At 42.6% G+C, this 24265-nt stretch overlaps 1 protein-coding gene across 2 annotated transcripts in view; it reads left to right on the forward strand.

Moving 5' to 3' along the window:
* The window catches only part of MAK (male germ cell associated kinase), a 64723-nt gene extending 40728 nt beyond the window's left edge, over window positions 1-23995 (forward strand). Inside the window, exons 10-14 of one of the 2 annotated variants that reach the window (XM_015135528.3) lie at window positions 3366-3514; window positions 12454-12585; window positions 14808-14882; window positions 17670-17789; window positions 23589-23887. In XM_015135528.3, coding sequence (XP_014991014.1) covers window positions 3366-3514; window positions 12454-12585; window positions 14808-14882; window positions 17670-17789; window positions 23589-23743 — 631 coding nt within the window. In that variant the 3' untranslated portion in view covers window positions 23744-23887. Of the gene's footprint in view, window positions 1-3365; window positions 3515-12453; window positions 12586-14807; window positions 14883-17669; window positions 17790-23588 lie in introns of both variants that reach the window. The other variant, XM_001088297.5, reaches the window with a different exon arrangement.
* Window positions 23996-24265: the final 270 nt, after the last annotated feature.

Genomic DNA, 24265 nt, shown 5'->3' on the forward strand with positions numbered 1-24265 from the left:
GGTGGATTTGTGAATAGGAGGTGAATTGGTGAATTAGTGGATTGGTGAATAGGAGGTAAATTGGTGAATTATTGGATTGGTGAATAGGAGGTGAATTGGTGAATTAGTGGATTGGTGAATAGGAGGTGAATTGGTGAATTTGTGAATAGGAGGTGAATTGGTGAATTGGTGGATTTGTGAATAGGAGGTGAATTGGTGAACTGGTGGATTTGTGAATAGGAGGTGAATTGGTGAATTAGTGGATTGGTGAATAGGAGGTAAATTGGTGAATTCGTGGATTGGTGAATAGGAGGTGAATTGGTGAATTGGTGGATTTGTGAATAGGAGGTGAATTGGTGAATTAGTGGATTTGTGAATAGGAGGTGAATTGGTGAACTGGTGGATTTGTGAATAGGAGGTGAATTGGTGAACTGGTGGATTTGTGAATAGGAGGTGAATTGGTGAAATAGTGGATTGGTGAATAGGAGGTGAATTGGTGAATTAGTGGATTTGTGAATAGGAGGTGAATTGGTGAACTGGTGGATTTGTGAATAGGAGGTGAATTGGTGAACTGGTGGATTTGTGAATAGGAGGTGAATTGGTGAATTGGTGGATTTGTGAATAGGAGGTGAATTGGTGAATTGGTGGATTTGTGAATAGGAGGTGAATTGGTGAACTGGTGGATTTGTGAATAGGAGGTGAATTGGTGAACTGGTGGATTTGTGAATAGGAGGTGAATTGGTGAATTAGTGGATTGGTGAATAGGAGGTGAATTGGTGAATTAGTGGATTGGTGAATAGGAGGTGAATTGGTGAATTTGTGAATAGGAGGTGAATTGGTGAATTGGTGGATTTGTGAATAGGAGGTGAATTGGTGAATTGGTGGATTTGTGAATAGGAAGTGAATTGGTGAATTGGTGGATTTGTGAATAGGAGGTGAATTGGTGAATTAGTGGATTGGTGAATAGGAGGTGAATTGGTGAATTAGTGGATTGGTGAATAGGAGGTGAATTGGTGAATTGGTGAATAGGAGGTGAATTGGTGAATTGGTGGATTTGTGAATAGGAGGTGAATTGGTGGATTGGTGGATTTGTGAATAGGAGGTGAATTGGTGGATTTGTGAATAGGAGGTGAATTGGTGAATTAGTGGGTTGGTGAATAGGAGGTGAATTGGTGGATTTGTGAATAGGAGGTGAATTGGTGAATTGGTGGATTTATGAATAGGAGGTGAATTGGTGAATTGGTGGATTTGTGAATAGGAGGTGAATTGGTGGATTTGTGAATAGGAAGTGAATTGGTGAATTAGTGGATTGGTGAATAGGAGGTGAATTGGTGAATTAGTGGATTTGTGAATAGGAGGTGAATTGGTGAATTAGTGGATTGGTGAATAGGAGGTGAATTGGTGGATTTGTGACTAGGAGGTGAATTGGTGAATTGGTGGATTTATGAATAGGAGGTGAATTGGTGAATTGGTGGATTTGTGAATAGGAGGTGAATTGGTGAATTAGTGGATTGGTGAATAGGAGGTGAATTGGTGAATTTGTGAATAGGAGGTGAATTTGGTGGATTTGTGAATAGGAGGTGAATCGGTGAATTGAACAGACCCTGCCGTCCCCTGCTAGGTCTCTCAGGCATCCAGGGCTTCCCCATAAAGAATACAGAGTACCAAATACTAACATGTATACCTTTTATTTAATGGTTGTCTTATTTTTTAAATTATTGTTATTATTATTGAGATGGAGCTTTGCTCTTGTCGCCCAGGCTGAGTGCAATGGCGTGATCTTGGCTCGCTGCAACCTCTGCCTCCTGGGTTCAAGCAATCCTCCTGTCTCAGCCTCCCAAGTAGCTAGGTGATTACAGGTGACCATCACCATGCCCAGCTCATTTTTGTATTTTTAGTAGAGATGGGGTTTCACCATGTTGGCCAGGCTGGTCTCAAACTCCTGACCTCAGGTGATCCACCCGCCTTGGCCTCTCAAAGTGCTGGAATTACAGGCGTGAGCCACTGCGCCCAGCCTGGTTGTCTTCTTAAAAGTGAACAAAAAGCATGATATTTATATTTACATTTATACTTGAATTTATATTCAGTAGATGTTTATTGAATACCTAGTTGGAATTAAGCCTCTCCTCAACTCATCAAATATATAGCAACAGAAATAAGACCTCCAGAGGACGGTAACACATGACAAGTGTGTGTATTTAGTGCTACTAGTGACAGCTGCAAGGAGCACTGGGAGTTCTGTCTATGGGCAGAGAGCCCTCTGATGAGGAGAGAAAAGTCTTTTTAGAGTGAGCAGTTTTGAGACTGGGTAGAATTTCAGTTAGTGGTACAACAGCAGTGGGCTCAGGGGAAGGGAAAGATGCCAGAAATGGCGGGACTGTTCCCAATGAAGCAGACGTACCTGTGCCTAGAACTGCCCCCAAGCAGGTGGCCAGTAGTTCAAAGGGCCATCCAAGTGAGTGTCCATTTCCAAGGGAGTCGACTTGGTGAGTAGGGTACGGTAGCATGAATTTCTAGGTGGAAACCATGGATGCTTGGAGTTAACAAGTGATGGAAGTTGGGCAGTATATTCAGGCCCCAGCAAAGAAGGAGCCCAGTCGGAGGGTGGTGGGGAGGAGGTTGGTCATGGAGGGCTCATTACACACAGAGGAATGGGCAGCAGAACAAAGCAATGGCTGCCTCACGCACTGCTACCTGGTCAAAGAGGCCTCAGGAACAGGCCTTGGGCATGAGACAAAACTAAGCCTCGAAGCAGAAAGTCCTCAGTCCCTGCACAGAAACAGGACTGTGGGAGTCAGTGACCAACGGGCAGAGAGTCAGTCTTAATACTAACACCACCAAACAGCCAGCTAGGTGCTTAGCCACTGCACAAGTCTGTTCTGGCTACTGAGACACAGGCACGTCTCCACAAATACCTATTTTCTGTGCCTGACACTAGGGTAACCGGAAATTGTATGTGGGAGCTTTTCTAGCACTTCTTTCCCCACTTCAGTTTTTTAGGCCATTCAAACCGTGCCCCAAACAACCTCATTGATTATAAATTATTTTAGTCAACAGGTGAAGATGGCTGTTATTTCTGTCTCCACACACCAGCTTCCCACGTTATGAATCCAACTGCAGCAGTTGCAGGGCAGATAGAAACATATTATACACAAGCAAATTGCTGCTCAGTTATAAAGCCTCCTGTCACATACTGTCTGGTATCAGAAATGAGTCTGTGCACAACCTGATATCTACGGGGGTAGAGGGGAAGTGGTCAGTTAGCCAAAAGACTGATGGAAACCATTTAAGAGAGGTCAGATTGACTGGCTTAGGAAGATGTGCAGAGGGTGGGCGAGATCCTCCTGCTGTTCGTGCTGTAATGCTACCTTTCATTGGCTTTCAAGGCTTCCAGAGCCAGTACCCTCAGGCGCCAGCCACTCGACAGGGGAAAACAAGAGCTTTCCTGCGGTTATTTCCCTAAAATCTGATTCCGAATTGTCAACTGCTCCAACCTCCAAACAGTACTACTTGAAACAATCAAGATATCTTCCAGGTAAGTGGAGCAAAGAAAATGTTTGCTGCTAACTAGAGTATAGATAGAACAGGTTCAAGTGTCTTGGACTCTCCGAAGAAAGGGCACCAGTGAACTAAAAAACCTAATCACAGAGCTCTTTAGTCGTCAGTCTGTCACCAAGGACTTTTCTGGACCTCCTGTTTCTACCACTAGTAGAATTCTGCTCAAGAAATGCTTAGGAGCAAAAATCAAGATGCCGAATATGCTTCCAGAAAACACAAAGCCCCACCCCTCGCCAAAGCTATGCATTCAGTAAATCCTAAATTTTATTAAACCAATTCTGTGTCCCCATTACAACATTTTATAAAATACAGATTTTCAAATGCTCTTTCCTAAATGATCTGGTGTACATTTTTTATTCTGAAACAGACTCTCGCTCTGTCGTCCAGGCTGGAGTGCAGTGGTGGGACCTCAGCTCACTGCAACCTCCGTCTCCCAGGTTTAAGCAATTCTGCCTCAGCCTCCTGAGTAGCTGGGACTACAGGCACGTGCCACCATGCCTGGCTAATTTTTTGCATTTTTAGGAGAGATGGTGTTTCACCGTGTTAACCAGCATGGTCTCAATCTCCTGACCTTGTGATCCGCCCGCCTCAGCCTCCCAAAGTGCTGAGATTACAGGCGTGAGCCACCGTGCCCAGCCCATCTGGTGTACATTTTTAAAAGATTCTGCCTGCTCGGAAGAGCATGCTGGGAACTCAGGACAGACAAGGACACTGGTTAAGAGGCCACCGCTTATGTCCAGATGGGATGAGGTAATGAAAATGGCTGGTTCCAGAGTGGAAGTAGCAGAGGTACAAGTGAGCAGAATCTACACGTTTTGGTAGTGGAACCAATAGGACTTGTGGGTAGATTGGTGGAAAGAATTAGTGGCAGCATCTGAGGTTTTGACTTGGGAACTGGGTGAACGGTGGTGACTTTAGCTGAGAAAGGGAAATTAGAAGAGGAGAGGAATGTGGAGGTAGAGAATGGAGAGCTGAGTGCGGGATGCCTGTTAAACATCTTAGTTGATCCACCTAATGGGCACCTGGGTATATGAATCTGGAGCTTGGGAGAAAGATCTGGACAGACAGTGGGGAGTTTATCATGTGCCTGCGAATAGCATTTTCTCCTCTAAATCCAAGTGAAAAGGAAATGTTTCAATTCAGTTTAATCTAAAAGGAAATCCATTTTTAAATCATCCTGTATCTGCACAGATACATCGTTAATCCAGTGAGGGAGAAGATGATCTTTTTCTTTTGTGTTTTTGTGGGCATGGTCATTTATAACTTTCTAAACACATGAGTAGGCCGCCGTGTTTATCTGAGGAAGATTTGCTTTTCACATCTAAGTCTCCTGAAGCAAGACACAGTCTCCATTTCCCAGAAGCTTGTTGGGAAGATGGGGTATGGCAAACAAGAGAAAAGGTTGAGACTGGATTGCCAGCAAAAGATGGATCTGTAACACACTTCCCTGTGTACCTTTTAGGCAAACGTAGAAATTTCAGTTCCAAGAATCCAGCTGGGGCTGGGCACAGTGGCTCACACCTGTAATCCCAGCACTTTGGGAGGCCGAGGCGGGCGGATCACCTGAGTTCAGGAGTTCAAGACCAGCCTGGCCAACACGGTGAAACCCCGTCTCTACTAAAAATACAAAAATTAGCTGGACATGGTGGCGGGCACCTGTAATCCCAGCTACTCGGGAGGCTGAGACAGGAGAATTGCTTGAACCCAGAAGGCAGAGGTTGCAGTGAGCCGAGATGGTACCGCTGCACTCCAGCATGGGCAACAGAGCAAGATTCTGTCTAAAAAAAAAAAGAATTCAGTTGGGACCCTCTCTTGCTGTTAGTAATTGGGGAAAGGAAAAAAAATGAAACCAAGCAGAGGGTTTAGAAATGAATGGAATAGAAAACAGAAGGCATAGTGGGTATATAGGTTTAGCCACAGGTGTTGAATAAGTTGATGTAAACTTACAGGGGGTGTATTGAGGCTTTAGGACTGCAGTCCTGTGCTGATTTGTGAGGAGGAAGACACTAACGTATTTGAGAGGTTGAAGAAATTGGCATAAAGCCATCAAGGACAGAGCAAAAACGTTATAACCCTGGGTATTTGCAGATCTAAATAGGTTAAATACGTGTGTGTGTGTGTGTGTGTGTGTGTGTGTGTGTGTGTGTGTGTGACAGAGTTTCGCTCTTGTCACCCAGGCTGGAGTGCCGTGGTGTGATCTTAGCTCACTGCAATCTCCACCTCCTGGGTTTAAGTGATTCTCCTGCCTCAGCCTCCCAAGTAGCTGGAATTACAGGCGCTCATGACCACGTCTGGCTAATTTTTATATTTTTTAGTAGAGACGGGGTTTCACCATGTTCGCCAGGCGGGTCTTGAACTCCTGACCTCAGGTGATCCACCCACCTCGCTTCCAAAGTGCTGGGATTACAGGCATGAGCCACAACACCCAGCCCTATTATATTTTTTGTCGTCATCGATGTAAGCACGTCTTTAGGCTCTGTGGCACCAGAGTGAGACATGGGAAGTGGGCCTGGAAAAACCTGGGTCTTGTTTGTGTATGTCTGGATAGAGAAACAATGAAAAAAATGTATGCGTATCTTATTGGTCGCATATGCCAAATTAATTTACAAGTATCTTATTAAAATAGTTAATGAGGCCAGGCGCAGTGGCTCATGCCTGTAATCCCAGCACTTTGGGAGGCTGAGGCAGGCGGATCACTTGAGATCAGTAGTTCGAGACCAGCCTGTCCAACATGGCAAAACCTCGTCTCTACTGAAAATACAAAAAATTAGCTGAGCGTGGTGGTGCGTGCCTGTAATCTCAGCTACTCAGGAGGGTGAGGCAGGAAAATTACTTGAACCCGGGAGGCAGAGGTTGCAGTGAGCCGAGATTGCATCATTGCATTCCACCCTGGGTGACAGAGTGAGACTCCGTCTCAAAAAAAAAAAAAAAAAAAAAAATCTACTTTTGACCTTAAAGTCTGTATTCTGTCTTCCTCATGAGGTCAAATTTTCCTGACTATCGTTTCACCTACAGTTTGAAAACTGTTCTATTTGTGACATTATGCTTTGATTCTTGAAAGTGAGAGAAAATAAGTTATTCTAACATTTTAGTATAGGAAGTTGTCATATCATGACACTCACAGAATAAGAAATCTGCCCATATTTCTTGACAATCAGACTGTAAACATGGCAGGCCTCATTTCGGCTGCTTCATCTTAGATGGCTGTGAAGAGGAGCTTAGAAACGGAATGAGGCATTTCAGCAGTTCTCCATGCAGGTTTGCGTGTAGAGGAGCAGGATCCCTTACAGAGGAGGAACTGGTAACACAGGAGGTGAAGGCGGATGAGTGAGGGACTGAAGACCTTAGGAAGGTGGGAGAGGAGTTGGGATCAAGACCAGGGTTGAGGCACACTTTTGAAAGCAGCAGAAATCCTTGTGTTGTAATCTTTAGATACCTGTGTGTAAATTTTGGTGTTGAAATCATGAGAGAGAAAAAAAGGATTTCTGAGAGAGTTTTAATCTGACTGCAAAAGCAGGGATGGAAGGAAATTTCCGAAACATACATTCGTGGGAGATACTTTTCACTTTTTTTTTTTTTAATCAGTACATGTTGCTGGGTAAGGTGGCTCACGCCTGTAATCCCAGCACTTTGGGAGGCCAAGGCGGGTGGATCATGAGATCAAGAGATCCAGACCGTCCTAGCCAACATGGTGAAACCCCATCTCTACTGAAAATACAAAAATTAGCTGGGCGTGGTGGTGCGTGCCTGTAATCCTAGCTACTCAGGAGGCTGAGGCAGGAGAATTGCTTGAACCCGGGAGGCGGAGGTTGCAGTGAGCTGAGATCACACCACTGCACTCTAGCCTGGCAACAGAGTAAGACTTTGTCTCAAAAACAAAACAAAACAAAACAAAACAAAAACAGTACATTTCACTGACTGAAATATCGCAAATTGGTATTTTCTTACTTATAGAAGTGAGTGGTAGGAAAGACTACTGCAAACTTTTGTCAAAGGATATTTATCCTTTGAGCCAAAGCACCCTGTTTTCATAGTTCTGCTTCCTAATGTGGTTTTCAAAAATTTATTTCAGGGTATCTGAGACCTGTTTGATAAATTTCCTTTTTAACCAGAAATCTAACAAAGTCTGCAAATATTTGGGATCAGAAGTATGGCTAAAATTGAGATTTAAAAAGTAAACTCAATTACAAAGAATTGTGTGGTATGTAAACTTGAGCCTTACTGTTACCTGTTGGCATTCATTGTTTTGAAGATGACCCCTCTGGAGTTGGATGAAATTTAAAACTAGAATCAGGCTCAGTTCAGTCACTTGGACAGACATTTATTGAGCACCTATTGTGAACCAGCAACTATGGAGAGGATAGAAACCCAAATAAGAGGCAATCTTTGGCCGGGTACGGTGGCTTATGCTTGTAATCCCAGCACTTTGGGAGACCAAAGCCGGTGGATCACTTGAGGTCAGGAATTTGAAACCAGCCTGGCCAACATAATGAAACCCCATCTCTACTAAAAATACAAAAAAATTAGCCAGGCATGGTGGCGGGTGCCTGTAATCCCAGCTACACAGGAGGCTGAGGCAGGAGAATTGCTTGAATCCGGAAGGCAGAGGTTGCAGTGAGCTGAGATCATGCCATTGCACTCCAGCCTGGGCAACAAGAGCGAAACTCTGTCTCAAAAAATAAAAAAATTTAAAAAAAGAAGCAATCCTTGACCTTTTTTTATGATCCATAGTTACTTTTGTAATTGAGTATCTTCAGGCATAAAAAATACTAATATCTTTTGGGGACCCCTCTTTACCCTAAAGCCAAGTATAAGAGGTCTTATTAAGCATCAACTTTTAGGATTATGGGAGCTCTAGAAATGTACCATATAATTGCAGGGCAGCATGACATTATACTGCAAGGATTGGCAGATCTGTGACACTGGCCTTCAGGGAAAGAGACGCAAGAGTCATAGTTATTGACCAGCTACTACTAACCGGCTGTGTACTTGGAGCAAGATTCTGTTTTCTGTAACTTACAATGGGACTGCACCATCTGTCAGCTCACTCTGTAAGCCTTAGGTGCTTTAATTATCACAAGGTAGTTGCAAATACAGTACGCAATGGAAATGCTAATCTCTCAGCGGTGGCCTCTGGTCTCACCCGCTGCTCCTACAGCCAGGACTCTGGGCATGAATCGATGCCACTACTGCTGGCCAGAAGAGCAGCCCACTCCATAGCACTTCTTTTTTTGTTTTTTTGAGATGAAGTGTTGCTCTGTTGCCCAGGCTGGAGTGCAGTGGTACCATCTCGGCTCACTGCAACCTCCGCCTCCTGTGTTCCGTTGATTCTCCTGCCTCAGACTCCCAAGTAGCTGGGACTACAGGTGCACGCCACCACGCCCAGCTAATTTTTGTATTTTTAGTAGAGATGGGGTTTCACCATGTTGGCCAGGATAATTGTGAACTCCTGACCTCAAGTGATCCAGCCGCCTCAGCCTCTCAAATTGCTGAGATTACAGATGTGAGCCACCGCACTTGGCCTCCATAGCACTTTTGAAACTGATCTGTGGATCCTTCTCTCTTCCCATTCATTATTTACCATCGTTCCTCCCACCCTGTTTATTCAACGTCCTGTGTCATTTCTACATTAGCCTCTGCTACAGCATTTTCACTTCCTTAACACGGCACACAAAATCCTATGTGACCTGCCCCTCCTTCCCTCTCCAGCCTCATTTTATACCACCCGTGTTCTTGCTGCACCCTTACTGGCCATCTCTGAGTTCTTTCCCATCTCAGGTCCTCTGCCCAAACTGTTGCCTCTTCAAGGATCACACCTCCCCACCCCTTAAAACGCATTTATGCCTAGTGTTCCATTATTGGAACGCTAAGCATGTGGGAGTTACATCCTACTGCTCAAGGTCATTGCCAAGGCCTGATTGCTAAATTTCAAAAAACTGCGACCTCAGGCATAAATGGGGGTTAACCATGATTCATATTTCAGCTTAAAGTTGCTTATTTAAAGAAAGACTGGCTGAGTTGCTTCTGTTATTTGTCCCCTCCACCCCAGATTCTTCTAAATATTATGCACACTGCTCATTATGTATTTACTTAGTTATAACTAAAACCGTCTCCCTTCTCATTAGATTCTAAGAACCAAAGAGTAGAAACTGGTCTATTTTGTTTACCACTTTTTCTCCAGTGCCACACACTGCCTGGCACCGGTAGGTGCTCAGTAAATATTTGCTAACTGACTTTTTTATGTACTTTGAGGCAAGGGATTATCATCATATAATGATATCTATCATTATAATATCAAATTATATTAATTTATGCTTCTTCCTAAGGGCATTTGGTGTGTAGGAGGTACCCAGTGAAAACTTATAAACAAATAAATAACAAAATTCTAGGACAGGATATATCTGTTTCCAACAAAATTGGAATATTTATCTTAAATAGACCTTGAGGCCAGGCATGGTGTCTCACACCTATAATCCCAGCACTTTGGGAGGCTGAGGCGGGCAGATCACCTGAGGTCGGGAGTTGGAGACTAGCCTGACCAACATGGAGAAACCCTGTCTCTACTGAAAATACAAAGTTAGCCAGGTGTGATGGCACATGCCTGTAATCCCAGCTACTCGGGAGGCTGAGGCAAGAGAATCACTTGAATCTGGGAGGTAGAGGTTTTGGTGAGCTGAGATCGTGCCATTGCACTCCAGCCTGGGCAACAAGAGCAAAAGTCTGTCTAAAAAAAAGAAAATGACCTTGAATTAAACTAATTATCTTCAATAATTTACTTACCTTCCTTTTACTTTAAAATACTTAAAAAAAAAAAAAAAAGCTTATTTAGGAATATTGCCAAGGCCAACTGGATTAACAACATCATTTAAATATTCAGAACTCATTCTTTGTTGAACTATAGTTATGAGAACTGTGTTCACACCGTTTTTTAATGTTTTACCCCCTACCTTGCACTTCCTTTTTGGGTAATTTTTTTTTTTTTTTTCCTGACAAAGTCTTACTCTGTAGACCGGGCTGGATGCAGTGGCACAGTCTCAGCTCATTGCAACTTCTACCTCTTGGGTTCAAGTGATTCTTGTGCCTCAGCCTCCCGAGTAGCTGGGATTACAGGCAGGCACCACGACACCCAGCTAATTTTTTTTGTATTCTTTTAAGTAGAGGCGGGGTCTTGCCATGCTGACCAGGCTGGTCTCAAACTCCTGACCTCAGGTGATCCACCTGCCTCAGCTTCCCAAATTGCTGGGATTACAGGCGTGGGCCACCATGCCCAGCCTAAAGATGTTTTTAATATGAGTAATTGCTACCAAGTGCATCTTTATGGTCAGGTAGTTGCCTTTTTTTGTCTTTTTTTTTTTTTTTTTTTTTTGAGATGGAGTCTCGCTCTGTTGCCCAGGCTAGCGTGCAGTGGCACGATCTCGGCTCACCACAACCTTTGCCTCCCAGGTTCAAGCGATTCCCCTGCCTCATGCCCAGCTAATTGTTGTATTTTTAGTAGAGACAGGGTTTCACTATGTTGGCCAAGCTGGTCTCGAACTCCTGACCTCGTGAGCCACCCGCCTCAGCCTCCCAAAGTGCTGGGATTACAGGCATGAGCCACTGCGCCCAGACAGTAGTTGCCTATTATAGTTTGATTCATAGTTTTATTAGGGAAGTTAAATCCTTTAAAGAAAAGGAAATTACTTGCCTGATGGTTTCCTTAGAGAACTGATAATGGGTAACTTTTGAGGCTCAGTATTTATGGTTTCAAAATAAGGATATTATTACATATCTCATAAATATGAAACCTTTCTAAGGAATTCAGCTTGCAAAAAGCAAAAGCTCAACTGCCTGGAGACAGTTTTGACTTCCTAAATCAGTGGAGTCCCCAGTGATTATTTCTGCACTAGATAAAGAAAACTCTCTGTGAATGACCTAAAGGCATAGAATGGGCAAGTTCACTCTAATTTAATTATCAGTGAAAAGAAAACAAGCTCAAGAAGTTTTCAAGTCTCTTAAGAACAGGTTGCAACAACTCCCTTTGACCACTAGTATCACAGCCCAAGGCTGAATGGACATTTCACAGATTTCAGAAAATCATAAGTAATTAAAACTGTCCTTTTTCCAAGTACATTTGCAATGCCTTCTTTCCGGTGCACAGGGCATAAACTTTCCATTTTACCGTGTCTCACATACAAGTAAGTGCTACAGGCGGAGCTTCATATCTCCGAACTTCAAAGGTTTTCCTGAGTTCTTAGTCACGTGTCTGTTTTCCCTGCTACACCAAGGCTCGGGCCAAGAATATACGCTCAAAACAAGTGACATGAAAATGTCATGTTGGGTCGGGTGTGGTGGCTCACACCTGTAATCTCAGCACTTTGGGAGGCCAAGGTGAACGGATCACTTGAGGCCAGGAGTTTGAGACCAGCCTGGCCAACATGGTGAAATCCCCTCTGCTAAAAATACAAAAATTAGCCAACCATGCTGCTGTTGGGCGCTTGTAATCCCAGCTACTCGGGAGGCTGAGACACAAGAATCACTTGAACCCGGGAGGTGGAGGCTGCAGTGAGCCGAGATCACACCACGGCATTCCAGCCTGGGCGACAGAGAGAGACCCTGTCTCAAAAAAAATTTTTAAAAATGTCGTGTTGTTGAAGAAAAATTTTTGTGACACCTCATTTTTTACAAGACCCTTAGCAAAAACATCAAATGTTATTATAGTATAGAAAATATCTTCTGCCTATAAAGTACACTGTCAGCATCCCAGGGGGTTGTGCTAAGGGCTTCATCAGAAAGCAAGTATCTGCTACAGTTTCACGTAGATTTATTTCCATTCTCCTGTCCAAGGTATCTCTAGTCTTTGTTTGAATGTATTACACATGTTTCCTTTAAGTTTATGATCCGCTCTAACCTTCGAAGCGGCTGCTTTGTTCTTCTCAGGTGTGAATCCCAAGAACGTGTCCTTGATGGCCAGTGGAAAGGAAATAAACCCCCACACTTGGAACAACCAGTTATTCCCCAAGTCACTGGGACCCGTCGGGGCAGAACTCGCTTTCAAAAGGAGCAATGCAGGTAACGCAAGAACACAAACTGTACACGTACGTGGTTTTCCTTTATAGATGTCTACTTTTAAATATACTGCAGCGCTCTTCCAACCAAGATACATGTGCACTGGGGAGACACACAAAGGTTTTCCGCCACACTCTGCCTAGGGGAGCTCTGCTCTGCTGGAGCAGTCATGGAGTGGTAACACTGCCTCTTCAGTAAAACTGTTTCCAGCCGGATGAGCGTGGTGGTTCACACCTGTAATCCCAGCACTTTGGGAGGCGGAGGTGGGCAGGTCCCTTGAGCCTAGGAGATTGAGATCAACCTGGCCAACATGGTGGAACTGTGCCTCTATATTAAAAAGTACAATAATTAAAAAAAAAAAGGTTTTCTCATTAATTCTTGAGTACAGCTAGTTTTAAGGATATTCTCAACCCGCATCTGAGTCTTTCCTGAAATGGGTCTGCCCTAGCAGGGAGTCTGTATTCTGAAAAGAAGACTTCTCACTGGCTACCATGGTGCGTTTTCTTTCTCCTCAAAATGTAAAAATATCTGGGGTGCCAATGAAACGGAAATTCTGGTATGTTGATGTCACTGTTGAGAGAGTCAGTAACTTTGATTTGATGACTGAGGAACAGATCCTTCTTAAAGTCAGGGAGTCTTAACAGTTCCCAGCATTTAGAAAATTGAAGGAGGACCTGCTCGAGTTCTTAGCTGACAGGTAATTTAAAATTTTTTTTAAAATTTTTTTTGTGAGATCAATATATGAATATTGGTCTGTAACTTTGAAGAGTGTTTGAAGAATAGAGGGGCAAAGCTATCACAAAACCCCTTTTGTTCCCAACTATCTATTTGTATTAGCGAGATTTCTTAGTGCTTCTGTCTCCAAAAAGGAAGAAGAAAGAAAAGAGAGAGAAAATGGCCCTGATGCTGTGATTCCAGCAATAAATACTCATTTGTTGATACATGAACTAGTTGAAAATAGCCTCACCTTTCTCATTAACAGATGCGTTTGCAAAAAACTGAATTTCCGTGTTTAGTAATCAAAATATATAATATTCAACTTTTTTGATTAATTATATACAATGAATCATTGTAATTATAACTAACTTTGTATATAGTATGTTAATATCCTTATGGTTACAAGAAATTTTTTTAAAATGTAATTTATACATATTTTAGAGTGGCCAATTTTAAGACTTTTAAGCCTAAGATTACATTTGGATAAAATTTGGAAGCTGAGGTATAAATAAAAATATAATTTTAAGGGAAAAAGGAATTAATGTGAAATGTCCAAGTGTCAAAAAGGAACTTGTTCATGTATTTTTATGTCAATATTGGAGGGCGTAAAATCACTAATAGTTTTGGCCAGGCGCAGTGGCCTACTCCTGTAATCCCAGCACTTTGGGAGGCCGAGGTGGGTGAATCACAAGATCAGGAGTTCGACACCAGCCTGACCAACATGGTGAAACCCCGTCTCTACTAAAAATACAAAAAAAAAAATTAGCCAGGCATGGTGGCATGCGCCTATAAACCTGGCTACTCAGGAGGCTGAGGCAGGAGAATCTCTTGAACCCGGGAAGTGGAGGTTGCAGTGAGCCGAGATCATGCCACTGCACTCCAGCCTGGGCGATAGAGCGAGACCCTGTCTCAAAAAAAATCACTAATAGTTTTATTTTTAAAATGCCTATAGTTACAACATGTCAGAAATAACATCCTTTGGAACTGTTAAACTTAGGATTAAAAATTTTAAATATCAACTTAAAAGTGTGTAAAGAGGTACAGTTTATTTTTAATGTAGGTGATATTGGATCAAAAAACTTTGACAATTACCATTATAATAAGTGAGTATAGTGAGATATTCTGATGTGACATCAATACTCAATACATTTGGACTTTTTACAAGTTTTCCAGATTCTTTAAAAACTCAGCTTATCCATTTAATGTTGCTGAGGTGTCATATACTGCAGCACTGTAATTTACTTATTTTTTCTTCAGATAATTAAAAATAATATTCACTGAACCAACCAATTACACAAATTCAATTAAATGACAGTAGAACAACTTTGAGTCTCAGGGGAATATACAGTTGGCATCAAATAAATGCTGTGACAACACATGGGGACATTTTTGCATTTTTAAGGGCTCTTTCTGGGTCTTTTCATTAATCATCTAATCCATTTTTTCTCTGCTTTTCCTAAAACTTTCTCCTTACTATTATTCTTTCTTTCCATCTGTCTTCTCTTTAGAAGAAAGCATAATTAAACCAATCGAAAAACTATCATGCAATGAAACTTTTCCTGAAAAATTAGAGGACCTACAAGGTAATTTCTGGGTGTCAGATGAATGCAATTTGTTCTTTGAATCTCTTGTCTAATTCTCTTCTCAACATGTGCCCCTAATCCTGACATAAAAGACCAAGATGATCTGCTTTTAGAAGTCAAATCAGGACTAGGACAAAGAAAAGCATTCTGTCTCATCAAGAATATCTTCCTTCAGTAATGGAGATTTTAAGATGAATATGCTCTCAAAAGGTTATATGCTGGTCTTCTTAAATTAATTATGGACATTTATAGAAGAAATCAAGCAAATAATTCTAATGAAAAGAATCAAAAGAGTATTTTCTAATTTTGTGATCTATATTCTTGGAATTTTTTTTCAAAGTTCTGAAATTCATTTATTAAGCATGAACAACCACTTTTCAAAAAAGGTTAGGCTGAGTGTGGTGGCTCACACCTGTAATCCCAGCACTTCAGGAGGCCGAGCCGGGCAGATCATGAGATCAAGAGATCGAGACTATCCTGGCCAACATGGTGAAACCCCATCTCTACTAAAAATACAAAAATTAGCCGGGTGTGGTGGCGTGCACCTGTAATCCCAGCTACTCGGGAGGCTGAGGCAGGAGAATCGCTTGAACCCGGGAGGCGGAGGTTGCAGTGAGCCAAGGTTGCGCCACTGCACTCCAGCCTGGCAACAGAGCAAGACTCCATCTCAAATAAATAAATAAATAAATAATTTTTTTAAAAAAAAGGTTAACTGGGTTAATAGAGATGGTGGATTTCCTAGGGGTTCAGTGTCACTGGTTTCAACAGTGCTAACCAATGGCTCCAATCTGAAAATTCACAGCATATAAGGTACTTCAAATAATAAGCAAAAATAATTCAAGAAGACCTAATTTTCTGTTCTTTTTTTTTTTTCCCTAACAACTTCTTTCTCCAATAAGAAGCATCATATAAGTGTTCAATGCATGAATCCTACAGTCTGATGTATCCCCATTTCGTCACTCACCAGCTTTTGTGGTTTGGGACAAGTAGTTTAAGCCAGCTTTCCCGTCTGTAAAATGGACGAAATTTCCTTAGGTATTCTTACATAACCCTACCTGGAATTTTGTCACATGCTAAGCATTTAATAAGTGTTTGCTCTGCTGATGACGATGAGAGCAAGAGACATGACTGAAGCTGCTAGTGAATCCAATCACTGCTTTGAATTTCCTTCCTAAAATGTTTCTGAAGTAAAAGGTTAAAGTAGGCAGCAGCTGAACTTATGCAAAATTCAGTAGGGTTAAACATGTATAGACTGAGAGCATGTGCTTACTGTATACAGTCCTTTAGGGGCTGATAACATAATATTGCACTTTAACATTTGTTGCTTCAAAAGCAGACACCTGTTGAAGCCTGATATGTCATGAGAGACCTCAGGGACACAAGAGCCCAGTGTTGAGACGTGTGAACAGATAACACTATGGAGAAAACACTCTGTTTACTGAACAGTGCTTTGAAACCACGAGGGTGATCAGAGCCCCGTTTCGCCTTCTAGAGATAACCTGTCTCCATGCAGAGCTAGCTCCACCTGTCACTTCCGGTTGTCGTTTGTCTTCAGTCTGCTTCCTGCCAGTGCAGCAGCTCCGCTAGATCTTGACATCCCAGTGGCCAGATCCCATGGGCAGTGCTGATCCCATCCAAGTCCTCTGCCTCATCTCCCATTCCTTTTTTCCACACTCATTGTGTATTGTCTTAGATTTCCATACCCTGTTCCTCCTACTACCCACCTCTCTACCTGTTCTCTTCCTCCATGGGGTCCTTTTCTTTCCTGTCCCTTAATGCTGATGTTCCTTGGGGGTCTACTCCAGGTCTCTGTGCATTCGCAGTCCCTCTGAGCTGGCTCCTCCAAGCCCACAACTCTGTAACCACCACACCCTGATCATTACCAGTCTCCACGCCTGCCTACATGCCCTCTGCCTGCCACAACTTGAATGTCCTCTGGGTACCATGTCTTTCCCCCAATCCTCATTCTCCTCCTATGTTGCTATCCATGGACAATGCACCCAGTCACCTGAGCTACAAACTTAGGAGTTTATATTCCCCTCTTTCCCTGCCACCTCCACCCCGTGAACCTGCTTCGTTCCCTTCTTCTTCACCTTCTGCCACTGTTGTGGTTCAGACCCTCATCCTCTCTCATTTCAGCTATTAGCAGTGACTTCCTGACTGGTCTCCAGACTCTAGATTTTTCCTCATCAGTGCATCCCTATGCTACCGCCAGACTGAGCATGCACCGATAGTGATGATGATGGTGACGATAATGATAGCAATGATGCTAGCTGACATTTAATGAGTACAGATTCTATGCCACATGCTCTGAAGAGTCTCATCAATCCCTACAACAACCCAACGAGAATAAGTCCACTTACAACCATTTTATAGAACGAAGACAGACACAGAGAGCACTTCAGAGATGGGGGCTTTGCAGTGGGAAACATAGCCCCATATTAAGAAGCGGGATCGTGAGAAAGCCTGGCATGTTCAGGGTGAACTGAACACCCCTGGGCCTTGAGTTCAGACTCCAGCTCAGTCTCTTACTAACCGTGAGAAGTTAGGCAAGTTACTCAACATCAGAGAGCCACACGATATGGATAATAATGTGGATAATAATGTGATCTCAGAGGGCTGTTGTATGGATGGAATAAGAATATCTGTAACAAGCACAGCATAGTGCCTAGAACATAGTAGATGCTGAAAAGTAGTATTTAGAAGTAATGGGGGAGTATTCATTGTTATTCTACTGTGCCTAAAATATTCACCTTCTGACTGTGAAACTTTATGATATGTCACTAGGAAATCTTGGAAGCTATGCTACTTACAATCAGTCAGGATATATTCCTTCCTTTCTCAAAAAAGAAGTGCGGTCAGCTGGCCAGAGGATCCACTTAGCACCTCTCAATGCAACGGCTTCAGGTAAGAACAACTTCAGATACAGTTTTCTAGATTCCTGAGCAGAAAGGGGCATTTTCCTTTTTAAGTTTATGCAGTCACTTTTCCCAGCAAAGACTTTTAGTCTGCCTCACCTCATTCATGCATTTCTTTTTGTTTTTACCGAAATGTCCTATTTTTCTTCCAAAAATGTGTATTTGAGGGTCTAATAATTATAAGAAGAGCTACCTCTAATTAAGTGGTGACTCTCTGCCAGGCACAGTGTAAAGGGCTTACTGGGATTATATCATTTAATCCTCATGATAACCTGATGGTGTAGCTAGATCTCTTCTTTACAGATGACGAAATGTAGGTGAAGTAACTTACCTGAGGTCACACAGCTAGTGGAGCTGGGATAGAAACTCAACTTAATCCACTTCCAAAGAGTGTGCCGTGCTGCACAGTGAGATGTGAGAAAATGCCTTTTCCAGAGCCCTCTGCCCAGGACCTGGCACAGGGTGAAAGCTTAATAAATGCTGACACTCTATTTATGAATGAGTCAACATGAGGTGTGTCTCTACAGTTCCATCTTAGGGCGTAGAAATGAGTGGTGGCAGGACTTTCACACCCTGCCTTTTGCTTTGCAATAGTATTTGGTGGGGAAGGGTTTATCCCTCCACCCTCCAGCGATATGCCGAACTGAGGTAAGCCTGCTCCCCAGTGGCGTGGCATGTGACAGCCACATGTCGGGGTACACACTTGAAATGGAGGGTGATGATTCTGTACTTAAGCCAGTCAGATTTGACCATGAATGGTCTCTGAATCATTTTAATCTGAAATAGATATCCTTAGTGAAGCACCAAAAATAAACATTGAAGCAAATTATTAGAACTTTGATAAGATACCTAATTGTAGTTTATTTATTTTAACTCTTTTTTATAGAGAAAAAGCCTTGCTCTGTCACCCAGGCTGGAGTGCAGTGATGCAATTATGGTTCACTGTAGCCTCGAATTCCTGGGCTCAAGTGATCCTCCTGCCTCGGCTTTCTGAGTAGATGGGAATACAGGTGCACACCACCACGCCCAGCTAATTCAAAAATATTTTTTTTGTAGGAACAGGGTCTTGCTATGTTGCCAAGCTGATCTTGACTCCTGGGCCCAAGCAATCCTCCCACCTTGGCCTCCCCAAACTCTGGGATTACGGGCATGAGCAACTATGCCTGGCCTGTAGTTTAATTTAAAAGTTGACTCTGAAAGTATGCTCACAGCCTATCCTAACCACTATCTTATATTAAAACCCCTGATTAGATATGCCAGTCTTTAAAGTTCACACTATTGGAGCTAAAAATGTATAAAGCCTGGACTTCTTTAATTTTTTATTTCTTGCCACAACAGAACTGCTTAAGTAGTACTACAGTTACCTTATCTGTGAAAAGAATTGCTTCATTATCTTTCCGCTGAAACAAAATAAGTAAACATTTTATATACAGCAGTGATATTTATAAAACCTCAAATATTTAAGCCAGCCTTATAAGTCATTCATTTAGAAATATAAAATTTTATTGATTTATTTTTTTGAGATGGAGTCTTGCTCTGTTGCCCAGGCTGGAGTGCAGTGGTGTAATCTCAGCTCACTGCAGCCTCCACCTCCCGGATTCAAACAATTCTCCTGCCTCAACCTCCTAAGTAGCTGGGATTACAGGCATGCACCACCATGCCCAGCTAATTTTTTTTTGTATTTTTAGTAGAGACGCAGTTTCACCATGTTGGTCAGGCTGGTCTTGAACTCCTGACCTCAAATGATCATCCTGCCTTGGCCTCTCAAAGTGCTGGGATTACAGGTGTGAACCACTGTACCCAGCCACATTTTATATTTTTAATATAAAAGCAAAAAAATCATAATGTTTCAAATTATTTTGTTACCTAGGTATCTACTCTTATAAATCAAGAGTGGGTCTTTTAAAAAATATTTTTGTAAGATATTGAAGGCCTTTATGTATTAATTATTCTATCCAATTAGCATGCATATTCCTGTTTTCATTTTTTTTAAGTAAATGCTTTTTCTTAACTTTTCATTTCTTTACTTTGCTTATCAGAATTTTCTCCAGATGGTGATAGGAGGAAAGGTAAAAAATGAAGTAAATATTAATCACTCTCAAGTGGTCAATGCAAATCCTTAGAAAAACACTGTTCTGTAAGAGATGCGTCTTCCTGTCATCCCAGTTGGGTGACAGTTTCCCACAAGAAAATAAAACCAGGTCATTACCATATTTACTCAACTGTTTTCCCCTTCTCCATAGTCTCGTCTTTGCTCTTCTTTCTCCCCTTCAAGTTTGTTTTGTTTTGTTTGTTGTTTTTGTTTTTATTGAGACAGAGTTGCTCTGTCACAAGGCTGGAGTGCAGTGGCGCAATCTCAGCTCCCTACTGCAACTTCTGCCACCTGGGTTCAAGCAATTCTCCTGCCTCAGCCTCCCTAGTAGCTGGGACTACAGGTGCGCGCCACCACGCCCAGCTAATTTATGTATTTTTAGTAGAGATGGGGCAGGATGATCTCAATCTCTTGACCTCGTGATCTGCCTGCCTCAACCTCTCAAAGTGCTGGGATTACAGGCGTGAGCCACCGCACCCGGCCTCTACCTCTCTAATTTTGAGACGGAAAATCAATGTCTTCCTCCCCGCGTAATCTCTCCTTCCAAACTTCCTAATACTTCCTTATTCCTTGCCTTGTAACTAATAACAAGGACTTGGAGGAGTGACTTCTGTTCTACACAGCACCCTTTAGGATCACTTTAGAAGTGCGGAATCCTGTTTTAAGCACTCTGTGTACATTAACTCATTAATTCTCCCAGGGCTCTATTCCAGGAGGTACTATTATGATCTGCATCTTACACAAGTTTTATATCTTGCTAACAGTTACATCATAGTGGCATCAATTAAATCCACAACTAAAGGCAAACTTCTTTATTTAGCACAGATTTTCTATAAGAAGTTAAATGTCCTTGATAGGACAGATGCAGTTTTTAAACACAGAGCAAGCATTACAAGGCTCACTATCCCGCTCTTGTGGGGCGGTGAGGTGCAGGGTGGTCCCACTAAAGCACAAAAGCATTTCTTGCCCTGCCACGAGATCTGGGCTCCTCTCAGCTGTTGGGTTATTCACCAAAGGTACTTGAGTCCTAAAATTCTAGTATATCTAGGAAAGGAACCCTAAATCTCAACTCTACCCCCGTCTTAGCACAATGATTCCCTCTTGAAAAAGTTTTACAAAATATTGTCCTGAACACAATTTCATTTAAAACCATTTAGGACTTGACTTAGGTGATGTCATGACCTGGAAAAAGGCTTTTCTTTTTGTTACTCCCCAAAGCTCTCAATTCTTGCCCTCAGAGCCTCACTCATTAGCTTAATGCCATGCTCCCTTTTCCCTCTCTGAATCAGCTGGGCTTATTCCTCTCTCCCGCTCTCTACTCCCCTCCCACGCTGTCTCTTCTACTCCTACTTTGACCTATGGCCCACATGGGTGAGCTCAACTAATTTAGCAGACAGAGGCTCCTTTCTCTTCCAATGGCTGTAACTAAAGGGCTCTTCCTAGAAAACATGGTGCCTAACTGGCCTTCGTAGACACGTTGTCCCTGACTTTGTTAGATAGCTTTTTAGTGGCGTTGACTTTGAGAATTTTAGCCCAGTAAAAGAGTGGAATAGAAGGACCTGTCAAACCATGGAGTGGGGAGCTCTTGGCCTCCCTGCCTCCACCAAACTACACCGCAGCCAGGCTGCCGTCTTCCCCAGGGTGTCCACGCTTAATATCTTGTTCACCCGTGCTGAAGTTAGTAGCTTGTCAGGACCACATGCTCACAGAATTCCCTCTTACCTCCCAGTTTTACAGGGAAAATTTAAGAAAAACTGCCAACCATGCCAGTAAATATGGGATAGCTAGGGCTGGGGATACAAAATGGTCAGATTCATTTCAGCATTAACACTTAGAGTTTAATCCAAGAATGGCAGCTACTACACAGTGTGAAGAGATATTTAAACCCCAGATGGAGAAAGCAAACATCCCTCCTCAGATACAATACCTGTGATACCTTAGGTCTCAGTTCGAGGTGAGGAAAGCATGAAGGAAGGACTGAAGAAGGCATCAAAAGTTCTCTGTAAAATGATCTCCTGCTTTGTCCTTTGAAATGTTGAAGCAGTTTTAGCTCATAAATTGTTCAGATAACAAATGTTCAGGAAATTTTAAATTTTTCACAAATTTTTAAACAGTCAGATATATGAATGAAACAACCTTGTAATTAAAAGTTTAGGATCTGGCCGGGCGCGGTGGCTCATGCCTGTAATCCCAGCACTTTGGGAGGCCGAGGCGGGTGGATCACGAGTTCAGGAGATCGAGACCATCCTGGCTAACACGGTGAAACCCCGTCTCTAGTAAACAAATACAAAAAATTAGCCGGGCATGGTGGCAGGTGCCTGTAGTCCCAGCTACTCTGGAGGCTAAGGCAGGAGAATGGTATGAACCCAGGAGGTGGAGCTTGCAGTGAGCTGAGATTGCGCCACTGCACTCCAGCCTGGGCGACAGAGCTAGACTCCGTCTCAAAAAAAAAAAAAGAAAAGAAAAGAAAAAGTTCAGGATCCTACCATTTCAGGGAGTTGTGTTCCCACCTATGATTTTCCCAATGAGAAATGAAGTATCGGCTGGGTGCGATGGCTCACACCTGTAATCCCAGCACTTTGGGAGGCTGAGGTGGGTGGATCATTGGCAAGGCTGAGGTGGGTGGATCACCTTAGGTCAGGAGTTCCAGACCAGCCTAGCCAACATAGAAAAACTCCATCTCTACTAAAAATACAAAAACTAGCTGGGCATGGTGGTGCGCCCCTGTAATCCCAGCTGCTCAAAAGGCTGAGGCAGGAGAATCGCTTGAACCCAGGAGGTGGAGGTTGCAGTGAGCTGAGATCGCTCCATGGGCAACAAGGACGAAACTCCGCCTCATTAAAAAACAAAACAAAAACAAACAAAAAAAACTTCATCATAAAACCCACATTTTAATTTTTAAAAAGAAATCTATTATAGGACCCCATGTGTGTTTCTCCATGAAGCCACAGTTTTATAGATTCACAATTCCAAATACATTTTTCTGTGGTGATACTGTGTGAATGTTATTTAGATGTAACCACAGTGTGACATTACAAAGTCACTAACACTGTGGGTGTTGCCCATTGAATTTGAGCCAATAATTTTTCTTGGTCTTCTTACCTGGCTTTGCCTATCTAAAAGTAAAATATTGAAAATAGCAGTAGCGTCAGCACTATAAACCAGGAATGTTGGCTCTTCAGCTACTGAAAATTCTTTTTTTTTCTTTTTTGAGACAGAGTTTCACTCTTGTCGCCCAGGCTGGTGTGCAATGGTACGAGCTCGGCTCACTGCAACCTCTGCCTCCTGGGTTCAAGTGATTCTCCTGCCTCAGCCTCCTGAGTAGCTGGGAATACAGTCACCCGCCACCACGCTCAGCTGACTTTTTTGTATTTTTCGTAGAGACGGGGTTTCACCATATTGGCCGGGCTGGTCTCAAACTCCTGACCTCAGGCAATCCACCTCGCCTCAGCCTCCCAAAGTGCTAGGATAACAGGCATGAACCACTGCGCCCGGCCAGCTACTGGAAATTCTAATTGATGTCAACATAATAGTACACTACAATTTTTGGTTTTAACATTTAAAAAGCCTCAGAGAGTACTGAGTTAATCTTTTAAACATAAATTCAGATTTTCCCCATCAAATGAGAGGATGAATTTCTTTGAGTTTGATAAGCAAATGAGTAAAACCCTATTTTCCGAATCTGATTTCTTTCAGAATATACCTGGAACACAAAAACTGGTCGGGGGCAGTTTTCAGGACGTACTTACAATCCTACAGCAAAAAACCTAAATATTGTGAACCGTGCACAGCCCATTCCCTCAGTGCACGGGAGGACAGACTGGGTGGCCAAGTATGGAGGCCACCGGTAGGAGTCTGTGGTGTGAAACCCCACAGCATTGCTCTGTAGAGTACGTGCAAGTTCCTTGACCCTGGGAAATGTCTACAGATGTCTATTTCTACTGAGTTCTGGAAGAAATATGCAAAAGTGGGTACTTGGAAGAGCAAAAATCATCCCCTATTTTATTTATTTCCAAGAAATGCATTTTCTTAGAATCACTGCCCACAGTGTTGATATATGGGTAGGATGTTACAAAGTATTGAATAAACTATTTGCCAAAGTATGAAGTATTTGATCTACAATTTAATAAATAGTAAATCCAATAAGAACCCTTAAAAAAAAAAAAAACTTCCAGAAAATGTTTAACGTGTTTTAGTTTTCATTTGTTGTATGTGCCCAGATGGTTTAGTAGTTCTTCACTTTGCTGTGATTGGCTCAAGAGGTTTGTCTTTTGTTTTTGTACAGCAGTTGGGCCAACCTCTGCTGGCTGTCAGCTGTGGTTCTTATTTGGCTAAGGCTCTGCGCTGCCATTTTGTCAGTGACAGAAAGATTG

The sequence above is a fragment of the Macaca mulatta genome, chromosome 4 (genome assembly GCF_049350105.2).
Source record: "Macaca mulatta isolate MMU2019108-1 chromosome 4, T2T-MMU8v2.0, whole genome shotgun sequence".
Taxonomy (NCBI): Eukaryota; Metazoa; Chordata; class Mammalia; order Primates; family Cercopithecidae; genus Macaca; species Macaca mulatta.